This window comes from Asterias amurensis, chromosome 12, assembly GCF_032118995.1.
Source record: "Asterias amurensis chromosome 12, ASM3211899v1".
NCBI classification, from domain to species: domain Eukaryota; kingdom Metazoa; phylum Echinodermata; class Asteroidea; order Forcipulatida; family Asteriidae; genus Asterias; species Asterias amurensis.
This window is the reverse complement of record NC_092659.1, coordinates 6,346,941-6,359,979: the sequence shown is the minus strand read 5'-3', so window position 1 is coordinate 6,359,979 and position 13,039 is coordinate 6,346,941. Positions and strand designations below refer to the sequence as shown.

The window sequence follows — 13,039 nt, the reverse complement described above, 5'->3', positions numbered from 1 at the left end:
AATACTATGTTATAGAAACTTCTTGTTTAATATTTATTCTTTTAACAAGTTGGCCTTGAACCTGGTGAAACAAAAATTTGTGGCAAGTAGCGCTCCGTTTGGAAAATAATGGGGGCACCATGTGGCGGAAAATGTATTGATTTAAAAAAAATAAAAACATAATTTGAGGAAACAGAATTACACAGAAAACAATTATTTATAACTTAAACAATATTGTAACTTTTTATTTACATTTTTCCCTAACAAAGAATACTTGACTTAAAGACACTGGATACTACTGTTGGTAATTGTCTAAGACTAGTCTTCACAGGTCGTGTATCTCAACATGCATAAAATAACAAACCTGTGAAAATTTGAGCTCAATCGGTTGTCGAAGTTGCGAGATATTATTGAAGAAAAAAAAACACCCTTGTCGCACCATGATCACACGAAGTTGTGTGCTTTCAGAAGCTTGATTTCGAGACCTCAAATTCTAAATCTAAGGTCTCGAAATCAAATTCGTGGAAATTTACTTCCTTTTCGAAAACAAACTATGGCACTTCAGAGGGAGCTGTTTCTCACAACGTTTTATACTATCAACCTGTCCCCATTACTCGTATTTCAAGAAAGGTTTTGAAGTGCCTTGAGCGTCACTGAGTGACCGATATCAGGTTATATAAGAAGCCACTATTATTAGTGAAGACCACTTGTTCATTGTGTCTTGTTATTAACTGAAGCTTGTTGTGGCTTTCAGAGGTGATGTTCCTTTTAAATCTTCACAAAATATTTATGGTTAGACACTACGCTTGATTATTTCTTTGACTGTCCCTCCAGGTAGTCTTTGGCTTCGTTAATCTTGGTTGCTAGGTATGGAGAGCCACCTGCGACAAAAATAAATAAACAAAGAAATTGATTAGTTGAAATGTTGGGTAATGGCGAGAAAAAGGTGGCGACATCGACTCACTACAACTCCAACGTCAACTACCGCCTGGCCACCAAATATAAAATATAAACGTGAAAAAATAAAACCAGTGATTAAAATCATAACCAATCAATTAAATAATATAAAAATCCAACAAAACACTTTGTGAAAAAAAACAGAAAAAAACCCACAAAACATAAATTGATTAAAGCACTAAGTTAAACGCACTCTGGTAATATAAGCAAATCAACAATTTTGCAAAAAAACATCAAAGCTAAAAAGGAAATAGATGGGAAACTATTACAGATTGATCAATATTCAAATTGATAATAAACCACTTTATGCCTAAAGATCAATCGTTCCATATTTTAATCAATATTCATGTTGAATACTCAACTATCCAAATATTCAAATTAAATCGATAGTTGATCACTACATGGCTGAGTGCAATTGTTCCCTGAGATTACAGAGAACAATATTAGTCAACACTAATCAATATTCATATTGAATATTCAAATTTAAAATGAGTCACATGCGTCGATCGTTTTTCCTGCTCACATACACTGATCTCTGTTATAATCAGTAATCCCTGATAGTTTTTTTTTTCTTTCCAGGAAAGATGAGGCCACTTAGCATGAATGGGCGTGTTGTACCTTCTTTCTCACATGGGCGCAACAACCGAGCGTGTCAAGAGTACTCTCTACTTGTTTATTGCATACAAGTACATGTGTTTCCATGCCAGCTCCATATTCCATCTTCCGTCTTTGTTCACCCCACCACTGAGTGGTAAAACACGCCACTTGATGCACGTGGCCTCATCTTCCCTGGGAAAACAAATACGCTAAGAATTTTGTTTTCCGTCGCCTCGCTCCCTCCCCGTCGTCGAGAGAAAGCTTGCTAATATCGTTGCAACAGAGGCAAATATCAGGGCAACACAGGGCATGGACTTTGTGTAATTCCAGTTTAGTAAAGGGAACATAATTTTGAAAACTGGGTCTGGGCGGCTAGTGCGATAATTTTGTAGTCGCGACTATATGAGGTGTTAATATTACTAGTCGCCCTGGCCCAACTAAAACAAGAAAACAACATACCCCTGTCTGGATGGTTTAACAACATAATCCTCCGATGTGCTTCTCTTACTTTAGTTTTAGATGCAGATGGGCTATAAAGAAAAAAAAGACAAAAATGCTTTAAAGGCACTGGACACTATTGGTAAATAACTCAAAATAAATGTTAGCATAAAAACTTACTTGTTAACGATCAATGGGGAGCTGTTGATAGTATAAAACATTGCAAAAAAATTGCCTCCTCTGAAGTAAAGTTGTTTTGGAAGAAAAAATTATTACCCACTAAAATATTTGAATTTGATTTCAAGACCTCAGAATTAGATTTTGAGGTCTCGAAGTGAAGCATCTGAAAGGACACCACTTCGTGTGACAAGGTTTTTTTTTCTTCACTATTCTCTCACAACTTTGACGACCACATGTAGTTTACACTACTCGGACCGAACTCGGCACGAGATGTTTTGACTACAGGTTTTTACAATGTTAGAAAATCGTTTGTGCCATTCAGGATGATCCTGGGCATCATGAACAGCCTGATCACATGTAGGCCGATGGCGTTGAGGTTGTCTAGAAGCTGTGATATGTAGGTGCAGCGGAGGCTTCCACCCTGTCGAAAGGGTTCAGATGGCTGGTTTTGTGGATTTAAGAAGGCAGCGAGAGGCACCTCAGGTCTTCGGAGAGCATGTCCAATTAAAAAAAGACGACTTCTCAGCAGGGTTGTTGTTGGCTGGCAGGTGACCTACACTTGTGTGAATACAAGGCTGTGTTGGACAGCCATACTGGAAAGTGCACACCAATGCTATATAAGCACGAGAGCATGGTAAGACTGAGAAGCGTCGAGATTGGTGGATGAGTAAGGTCAAGTTGGGATGGCCAAGATAGGGCGGTATTGTGGTGGGATAATATTGTAACTTGGGTCTGTATCATACCTTGTTCCTAAAATCAAACTGGCCTCTCTCTTGGACATCTTCAAATCAAATCCACCCTTGTAGTAAGAACTAAATGTCTGCAAGACCAAAATAAGTACATTGTAAAAAACATGATGCAATCAAGCAAAGTGAGTCGTTTGTCAACCCGGGTAATTTTTCTATACATTTGAAAGGAGCCTAAATTCACAAAGTGAAATGAAAATCAAGTTTTCAGCCCCCCCCCCACCAATTTGAATTTGAGAAATGTTAATATTAGAAAAAATTGTCAGATATGTATTCCAATTACAAATAATTCTTCCTGCTTGGACTAAACCGACAAGTTGGCATCATAAAATTTTCTCAATTAAAGGAATGTTACAGAATTGGTAAGAAAACAAATTGTCAAGATCACAGATTTACATAAAACTCTAATGAAAATGATAGTAGAAAACATCCCTTGAAATATATCTGTCTGAAATGTCATATTTGATGAGAAATGAATAAAACTAATTTCGCGTTTGGAGTTGATCGCTCAACGAGTGTTTTTTTCCCATTTTTTAGGGGCACAGATGTCATGCAAAATGTGTAATCGTTTTTTTCACTAATTTCTCATAACCCAGATGGTCAATCGATCTCAAACCCAACCTTCAACAAGTTTGTCAGTTTATGTATATTATGTTGGATTATGGTGCTTACACTCAGCTGCCGGCAACTGTTTTGTTAGCAAAACAAATTTTTTAATGTTCCTTTAGTTTAAGTTTTGAGTGTAATGCATTGGTACTTACGGGCTTCGGAATTTTGTGGGCATTCTGTTGGACAAGTTTTCCAGTTTGCATGGCGAGACGTCCTAGAAAGATTCACATAAAATGAATGATAACATTACATTTGTGGGGGTAAAAAAAAGTGAGCAGTACACAGTTGATACAGTGATGACTGCTTTATATTCCAAAACCCCTATGTTCGGACAACCCTATATTTTGAAATCCAACTCTTTAGTTTTAGCGCATATGGTGATAACACGGATCCCAGAGGTTTCTTACCTACATATGCAGCCCCTGCCAGTCCCAAGCCAGCTAAGATAAGTGTTGACGACTGTGGAAAACAAAGGGAATTGTTCATTTACTTGATATTATCAAAATAAATGTAGGAAGCTATAATATTAAGATCTGTGTAAGTAATTAACATTAGTGGTGAGCTTGGAAAAATCTCATGCATAGCTGGCCTCTGGACTTGGCATCTCTGTACATTAGCTTGCGCGCCCAACACGCGAAGCCAGCTGGCCTTTAACAGCCTCAGCTGTGTCTTAATCCACCGTTTAAACACCCACCACATGACGCTCTCTCGACCAATAGGAATAGCGAAACTGTCTGCGAATTGTAGGTTTTAATCCTCCAATCATGCCAATCAGAAGCTCGAACCGTGTGACAATAAGCCATAGGCCTACGACCTACACACTCCAAGTTATTATAGAATTATTGCCCTCTGCGTATTGTCTGATTGTGAGTGTCAATGCCTTCTGCTCCGCATACGGTCAGTACAAAACATACACTCTCTGTTAAACTTTATGGTACGCGTTTCACTTTCGCATGTGTGTGCAATGCATGGTGAGCCTTGTCATTAAATTAAGTCTGTTTGTTTGTTTATGAAGACGAAATCATTATCACATGCACGCCCGTGGAATACGAAAAAAAAAAACTGCTTTTGCGTCCCATATCCAACTCGGCCTCAGTGGATATCATGGATATGGGAAGCGGAACACTACACACGTGTATATTTTTCTGTATTCCACTTTTGCTTGTGTGATAACTTTTTATTGAATTATTACAAGTGAAGTAATATTAATAAACTTCTACATATAGATGTATATTCAGATATTGATCATGTTGATTGAGAGAATTTTAATTTTTGTTTAGCTAAAAAGGCTAAACACCTATAAAAAAGTATATTATATTTGTTACCGATGACGTAATGTGAATTTTTATGATTGTGAACTGAGAGTGAGACATCAGCATGATGATATTGGTTGTACAACGACTCGACTGTACACACACCATCAATCATGACCAGACATGGCTGCTGGACATTCTGATTCTCATTCTGAAAAACTTTCCGTATGGCGACACCACTTGTTCACTCATTTTTACAAAAAGTGATAGGCCTATCTCATTGAGGAAACTTAGATACCTACTATTCATATTTCACATCGAATGAAAATGTGGTGGCGCCATACGGAAACTATTCCCTCATTCCCATAACCAACGCAACGGTGCCATCCATTTCATTTTCAACTCAATTTCATTTTCAATTTCAATCATTCATTTTTCTATGATGGTTCATTAATGAAAACTGAAACTGCTCTCCAGTCGCCAGCCAGCAAAACGTGCCTAAAATGGAAAGAATTATACCATATAGAGCAAGGGTACTCACCATTTCCAACCTTTACGTAGCCGGTAATGATCGTGATAAACAACTACATGCATGTACTAGTATGAATTCAGCCCTTCATATTACATCAGATTTGTTGATTGATGTGTGTTATAAAATCGTACACCGTGCATGCTGATCTTCAAGGGTATCTGATCGTCTTATAATCTACGTTGAACGATCATCAATTAAAGTCTGGGTGCCAGACAGTTCTGCAGACAACGCAGAAAGCCCGCCCTCTGTCGAGTTATCACGTTTACGTTTCGAGTATGAGGCCGTGTCCGAGTTAGCGGCTACAGCTACGGCAACGGCTAGATTTACACGTCATCACGCGTTGAGGTATAGGACGTCCCTAGCAACACCCTTAGCAACAGCCGTAGCCATAGCCATAGCCGCAAATTCGGATTCGGCCTGAGGCCGTGTCTGAAACGGCGACTTCGGCTACAGCTACGGTTTTTTTTTTTTTTACATTTTTTACAAAGGCTCAATATTAATCAGCAAACACTTTTTTTGCACACACGTTTTAAATGACACTATTATCAACAAGAAAGGCACTTGACACTATTGGTAGGATTACGAAAAGTAGTTGTTTGCATAAAAACGTAATTGGTACACGAGCAACTAGAGATGTTGATAGTATACATTAGTGACATTGTAAGATTTCTGAAGTAAAGTATCTGTTTGAAGAAGTAATCAATTCTCACTAAAATACTGAGGTCTCATATTCAATTAACAGCTGTCAATTATTAGGGACCTGAAATCACACAACCCCTTGACAAGGGTGTGTTTTTTCTTCCAGTATTCTCCGTCGAAACTTCGGTTTACGACCATTTTGAGCTCCGGTTTTCACAGGTTTGTTGTTTTTAGGCATGAGTTGAGATGACATCAAAATAATTTAATATGAGATTTCAGAGTCGGAGGTCCCCGGTTTGATTCTGCGGCCGGGTTGTCAATTTGATGTTTTTGATAATTTATTTGTTTTGAAAATTGATGGGGCACGAAAAATGATGCTCATTCAGAATTTTCAAAAGTTTTACTTTGAATCAAACGGTTGGTGCCGCGAAAGACGCTCAATTATTGGAGGAGTCAGAGGTCAGGAATTCCGCTTCCGAAGCTTCAATGTCAAAAAAATGTTTGTATAATAGAGGATGGAAACTTATCAGTCGGATTTTTGTGCCCCTCAATAATATTGGCAAAAATTGGAAGATTATCTCCGATCCTTGGAGCGGGCCAATGTAGGCGGACCCAAATCTTAAAGGAACACGTTGCCTTGGATCGGTCGAGTTGGTCTTTGAAAAGCGTTTGAAACCGTTTTTAATAAAATGCATATAATTATGGGTAGAAAGATGTTGTAAAAGTAGAATACAATGATCCAAACATGCCTCGAATTTGCACGGTTTTCCTTTTACCTCGTCGACTAACACGGTCGGCCATTTATATTGGAGTCAAGTTTTTGACTCCCATAAATGGCCGACCGTGTTAGTTCGCACAGTAAAAGGAAAACCACGCAATTTCGAAGCAAACTTGTGTGGATCATTGTATTCTACTTTTAAAACATCTTTCCAACCATAATGCATTCTATAAAAAACGGTTACAATAGCTTTTTAAAGACCAACTCGTCCGATCCAAGGCAACGTGTTCCTCATTTAAGTCACTAATTTTGTTTGTGTATTATTTTCCCACAGCTCCTTCACGTAAGGGTAAAAGCTTCTACGGTAGGAGTGTGGACAATACCAAAACACTGAAATAACCAGCATTATTGGACAAAATCGGAAGGTGATCTTCTCTAAGGAGTTTGACGAGAAAAATACACCTAGACCCATGGCATGGAGGTAGAGACCCAAACCTTTATAGTCAAAATAATGCATTAACCTATGTTTTTAACAATTACTTGACATAATGACACTAGGTCTAACGCTGAATAACCCCCAAGTGGCCAAAATCGGAAGATGATCTTCGCTAAACTTCGAGTTGGCCACTGAACGTAGAACCAAAACCTTTGCCCAAAATAATATTATTCACTATTTTGTTTGTTGCGTTATGTATTTTGTCCCAATTCCTCGTGACTATAGACTCTTATGCTGAAGAAGCCATCAATTGGGAATAATCGGAAGATCATCTTCTCGACAAGGCTTTTTATGAGGCCAGTACTATATCCCCAAAACATAACCTGGGAGTAGTCAACATTTATCAGCCTATAGTGTGGGATACGGACACAAAAGTCCTTCACATTTTTCAAAAACCAAATCTCCACTCCCTTTGGATTCTTGGGTAGGCCCCTGATGATAGGGTTCCTTTCTCTTCACTCTGATCCCATTTAATGTCCAGTCGGAATCAAAAGCCGGTTGCTTTGTACACCTCCTTGAAAAGGTCTGAAAAGGATGTTTAAACCCTATCTTTGCAATCAGCCATGCATGCAGGAATTTGTCCTCCCCACAACTAAAATCTTAACCCTAGTCCTTGCTCCTTGTTCATCTCCTTTCACAGAAATCCAAGTCAAACTATAATAGAGATAACTATAGGATCGGGCAAACAGAACCACTTACCTTCACCACACCAGGAACGGGAGGACATTTTTTCGTCTTCGGATTTTCGGATATTTAGGTAAAGATGATTTGGATTGACGTGATTCGTATGAAATGGCGAGAGTCGATACACGGGCTGTTACAGGCCAGGGATGGAACACAGCGAGTCTCTTTAACTGGATACCCAACCGAACTCTTCGATGGAAACCCAAAACGTAAGAAACTCATACTTTATTTTTTTGCATTTTTGTTTACAAGGCCAGAGGACGACCACAACCTCGTCGAAACACCGAGTTGAAGCGAAAAGAAAACTTTTGGGGAGGTTCCTGCATGCTGAATTGTTTTCTGTTTTACAATAAATTGGGCCCAGATTTGTTTTTCTGTTGGGATGTTGTTGTTGTGGTTGCTGCTTCTGCTGCTGTTGTTGTTTGTTGTACTGTGTTTGCTTTGTTGTTGGTGTTGTTTGTTTGTCTGTTTTGGGGGGATGTTTGTTTGTTTATTTTGTTTTGTTGTTGGGCTTTTTTGGCGGGGGGGGGGGGGGGCTGCCTTCTTTCCAGTATTGTAGTGTTATGTTAACACCTTTGAATGTGTTTTGTTTTTAAGTCGTATAGGCCTCTTAGCGCTCCTTTACTATGACAGTGTGTAATGTTTTTTGTTTTTGTTTGTTTGCTTACTTTTTGTACCCACATCTAGATTCGCCCCGTAGTGAGCAGCAAGAACAAGAACTGGTGTGGAACCTGCACCCGTCCACCAGAAAGCTACACATCGCCTTCCACTCGTTGCTGTACAACTTCTACAACCACAAGGACCTGGCCTTACCTTTAGATCTACAGGAGCGCATTGCTGCAATGGAAGAATCCCAGCAGCACGGGGCATCCACGTCCCGGGCAACAACGCCGCAGACCTACAGTGGTCTTAGACCGAAGCCAACCCTAGCTGCACAGGCACGCCATCTCAAGCTCAGCCAGCTACTCCATGTGTTGGATAAGCTAATCGTCGTGCAAGAGAAGATGTTCAAACGGCTGGAGAAGCAGACTAACTTGTCGGAATGGGTCCAAGATAGCCTCAAACGACTGTTTGAAGTCCTGGAAAATGTGAGTTTGTTTGCGTTTCCCCTCACCCCCCCCCCCCCCCACAACCTCCACTGTGGGTGTAAATTTATAAGTAGCATGTGTACATGGGTTTTTAATTACTTTGATTGCGTGGGTTTTCCGATATTAATCTGGGTTTTTCCTCCAACAAATAATGCTGACATTTCTTAATATTGTCATCTCGTTTGGCCATATTTAATAAGAGCGTTGAGATATAAAAAACCAAAACCTATGACAATGAATTTTGTCAATAACATTTTTCAGGAATGCGACACCATCGTCGGCATCTCAGTTAAATTCTCCACGGCGAAGGAAGACCGCTTCCAGATGGAACAAGACATCAACCAGATCACGGATGCCTTCCAGCGAATCCTATCAGGTTTCCTGGACGTCATCCAATCTTGGACGGACGTGGTCGGCAACGTACGCGGTGCCGATGTAGCCCCTCCGGGCGGGGAGGACCCCTGGCCGGACCAGACTACCATCGAGAAACTCCGTGAGGGTCTTCCGGATGGGTACGAGGTGGATTATGACTTCATGGAGGCCGTCTTGAAGGAGGCTGAAGATGAGGAGAAGTGGTTGGAGAATGGATATTCCGATGGTGATGAAACGAGCTCCGGTTGTTCCGACCAGGAGGAGGAGGAGGAGCAAGCATCCTCCTCGAGACCAACCGTTGATGCGGAGATCCACCATGAGGAGGAAGGTATCATGCAAACAGAACGGGATGACCAGCCCATGTTGGAGAAGAAAACAGCAGAGGAAATCAAGTCGATGAATAATAATGGATCTTTCAAGAAGTCTGCCCGTAATGATGGATACCAAGTATTGGCATAGTGTGCGATGGCCCACTGTCCCTTGGGCTGACCCATGCCCACTTACAAAATTTCAAATTTTGCAACAAAAAGAAGGCATATTTTTGTACAGACCTTCGTGGTTTTTGGAGGCAAAGCATATTATAACATTAGTTTTGGGAACTGCAAGCTGAATATTGTGTTTATCCTATTAAGGCATGAAAGATTATGGATCGATAATACCTAAATTATAGACAGTGGACACTATTGGTAATAATTGTCAAAGACTAGCCTTCACAGTTGGTGTATCTCAACATATGCATAAAAAACAAATCTGTGAAAATTTAAGCTGAATCGGCCATCGGAATTGCGAGATAATAATTACGAAAGAAAAAACACCCCTGTCACACGAAGTTGTGTGCGTTTAGATGGTTGATTACGAGACCTGAGGTCTCAAAATCAAATTCGTGAAAAACTACTTCTTTCTCGAAAACTACTCCACTTCAGAGAGAGCCATTTCTCACATAGTTAATACTACCAACCTCTCCCCATTACTCGTTACCAAAGAAGGTTTTATGCTAATAATTATTTTGAGTAATTACCAATACTGTCCACTGCCTTTAAGGGCGGAAGGCGGAAGGTGTGTTATTACGAAGGAAGAAACCGTAATTTGTATATCAAAATGCGAAATGTTTCACGCATGGTATCACACGAATGAATACATGTACCAACAATTCTGCAACATAGTTGGGGTTATTTTTATCCCCTTAAATGCTGTAATAATGTGTTCTCGCTTGGGTATATTTCTGTGACAAAAAAATGGTGTCAACTATTTTAAACCCCGATTGTTACAGATACGACTGTTTCGGGCTATCTGGTAGAATCTATATAAATAAAATTATTGGGATTTTTATGAGTTTTTAAGGGTGTATCATATAACCATATTTAATTCGGTGATATTTTACATTAATGATAGTGGTTTTGTAACTGTTTTTTTTTTACAACTAGAATTTAAAAATGTATGACTATATAACAGTACCAGTAACACGATTTACCAATCGTACCAACATTAATTTTGACAATACACATGTAGTTGATTTTTAAAAGATAACTTATTGGGTATACTTATAATTATTAATCTGCTTTTCTTATAATTACTGAAATTTATATATGTAGTTTACTTTTAATTAAAAAATGAAACAAAAGTCTTTGGCCTGTAAGTAATTTGGTCGAGACGGACGGTAACTAACACAAATGCCTAGTACATGTACATGTACATGAGACTTTTGTTCTAATATTGTAAGACCAAAATCGGTATTTTATTTTTAAGATTGTAGGGGGAAAAATATTTAAAAAACGTGTATTTAAAGGGACTGGACATTATATATTGTAACTACTCAAAATAACTGTTGTTATCTTAATACTTATACTTCTTAGCGACCAATGGAGAGATGTTCGTTAAAACATTGTGTAACACGGCTCCCTCTGAAGTAAAGTAATTTTCGAGAAAAGAAATTTGCACTAATGTTTGAATTTGATGTATGCATTTTGACGATACAAGTATCTGCAAACAGTCATAAAATATTATCACAATCGGAAATCACAGTCAGAGATCACTATAATGATTTGGGGTTAACATAATTGACAAAATGACTTGAGCGGGATTTGAACCTATACGATCCTCAGTTGCAGTGGAAGTGAGTGATCTAGGCCCTATAACGCGTCTCTTAATACTTATGCATGACGTCATAATTCTTACCCAAAATGAGGCTATTGGCGCACGTTCCCCATCACTTGCAGTGGCTGCGCCCATCGCCTCGTTTTGAGTTAGCATTTTGACGTACCTCATGCAAAAATATAAAGAGAGGCGTATGGGCTTCATTCAATTGTGCCATATAAAAAGCTACAAGCTATCATAGATCACAAGAAAGTGGCAGTCAGTGGATAATAATTAACAAGTATTGATAGACGGCCATTTTAAACTTTGAAATAGGCCTGCAACAAAACACTACTATGTTCAGTCAAATTGTCAGGGGTAGGCCTAGACTAGATTTCAAGTCTGAGACTGGCAGAGTTCCCAGCAGAGTACATGTAATTGCTAACACGCTCTCGTGTAGGCTATAGTTAAGGAGTTATATCCACAAAAAGAGGGCGCTGTTTCAGCAGCTATCGGGCTGGCAGGGAAAACTGTCACGGCGGAAGACTGAAACCGCCACACCTGGCCGGCCAGACCGGACGACCAAAAATTCAAGTCCAGGGTATGGCCATGCAGCTTCACCAGTTTGTGTGATACATGTACAAAGAAATAACAATCAAAGTTGAAAGTTTAAGTTTTGTTTGTGGTCCAGACCAATACAAAATTGGTATTAATTTTATTTTCTTAAAAAAAAGCGTTTCAGCCAACTTCCCCAATCAAAAGGCATTTAAAGGCAGTGATTGGTATTACTCATAAAATATAATTATTAGCATAAACCCTTTCTTGGTATAAACGAGTATGGGGAGAGGTTGATGTTATAAAACATTGTGAGAGTACTTTAGCTTTCGAGAAAGAAGTAATTTTCCACGAATATGATTTTGAGACCTCAGATTTTGAATTTGAGGTCTCGAAATCAAGCATCTAAAACACAACTTTGTGTGACAAGGGTGTTTCTTTTTTTAATTATTATCTCGCAACTTCGACGACCGATATTGAGCATAGATTTTCATTTTGTTTTTTAATTTGTTATTTTTTTTATATGCATATAAAAATGTTGAGATACACTAACTGTGAAGGCTAGTCTTTGACAATTTTTATCAATAGTGTACAGGGTTTGTACTCTGCATGACAGCATAGCCAACTTGGGGGCGTAGTGAGTGTAGGGACGGGTGGGGGGGCACATGTCTCCCACTTTTTAGACTGCATGGGAGAGTATAACATCAATGTTCCCCTCACTTAAAATTACACACCATGTTCTTGTTTTTATTACAAATTTTTGTGAAAAAAAGGAAAAGCGAGTTTACAAACTGAGTGAAGTTCTCTTCTTTTTTGTGTCCCCTCACCACGCGCAGATTTTAATCTAGACATAAAAAATGAACGCCAAAATCACGTTGTGAGTCGTTTACATGCAGTTGCAGTACGATCCCTCCACCCACCTATGCCCAATTTCATAGAGCTGCTTATAAACACAAAATTTTGCTTAAGCAAAAAAATCCTTGCTTAGTTAAATCATGGAGGAATAAGATCTAAATTATTCATCCATGGTTAAATCAGATTACCGGTCAAGGCTCCCTTCAATTGTTATGCTAAGCAACAGCTAAATACCAGTCACAAGCAATGTATAATGGCAAGAAATTTT

At 39.0% G+C, this 13,039-nt stretch overlaps 2 protein-coding genes across 2 annotated transcripts; one reads left to right on the top strand and one right to left on the bottom strand.

The window, feature by feature from the left end:
* Window positions 1-209: 209 nt before the first annotated feature.
* LOC139945133 (dnaJ homolog subfamily C member 15-like) lies at window positions 210-5,438 on the bottom strand. Its single transcript, XM_071942410.1, has 6 exons — window positions 5,301-5,438; window positions 3,914-3,965; window positions 3,659-3,720; window positions 2,895-2,971; window positions 1,993-2,063; window positions 210-860 (listed from the first exon to the last, which is right to left on the bottom strand). The coding sequence occupies exons 1-6, from the start codon at window positions 5,301-5,303 to the stop codon at window positions 790-792; spliced, it is 336 nt and encodes a 111-aa protein (XP_071798511.1). The 5' UTR covers window positions 5,304-5,438; the 3' UTR covers window positions 210-789.
* Window positions 5,439-7,778: 2,340 nt separating this feature from the next.
* On the top strand, window positions 7,779-12,558 carry LOC139944863 (uncharacterized). Its single transcript, XM_071942006.1, has 3 exons — window positions 7,779-8,037; window positions 8,516-8,916; window positions 9,178-12,558. Exons 1-3 carry the CDS (start codon window positions 7,908-7,910, stop codon window positions 9,745-9,747), a joined length of 1,101 nt encoding a protein of 366 aa, XP_071798107.1. The 5' UTR covers window positions 7,779-7,907; the 3' UTR covers window positions 9,748-12,558.
* Window positions 12,559-13,039: the final 481 nt, after the last annotated feature.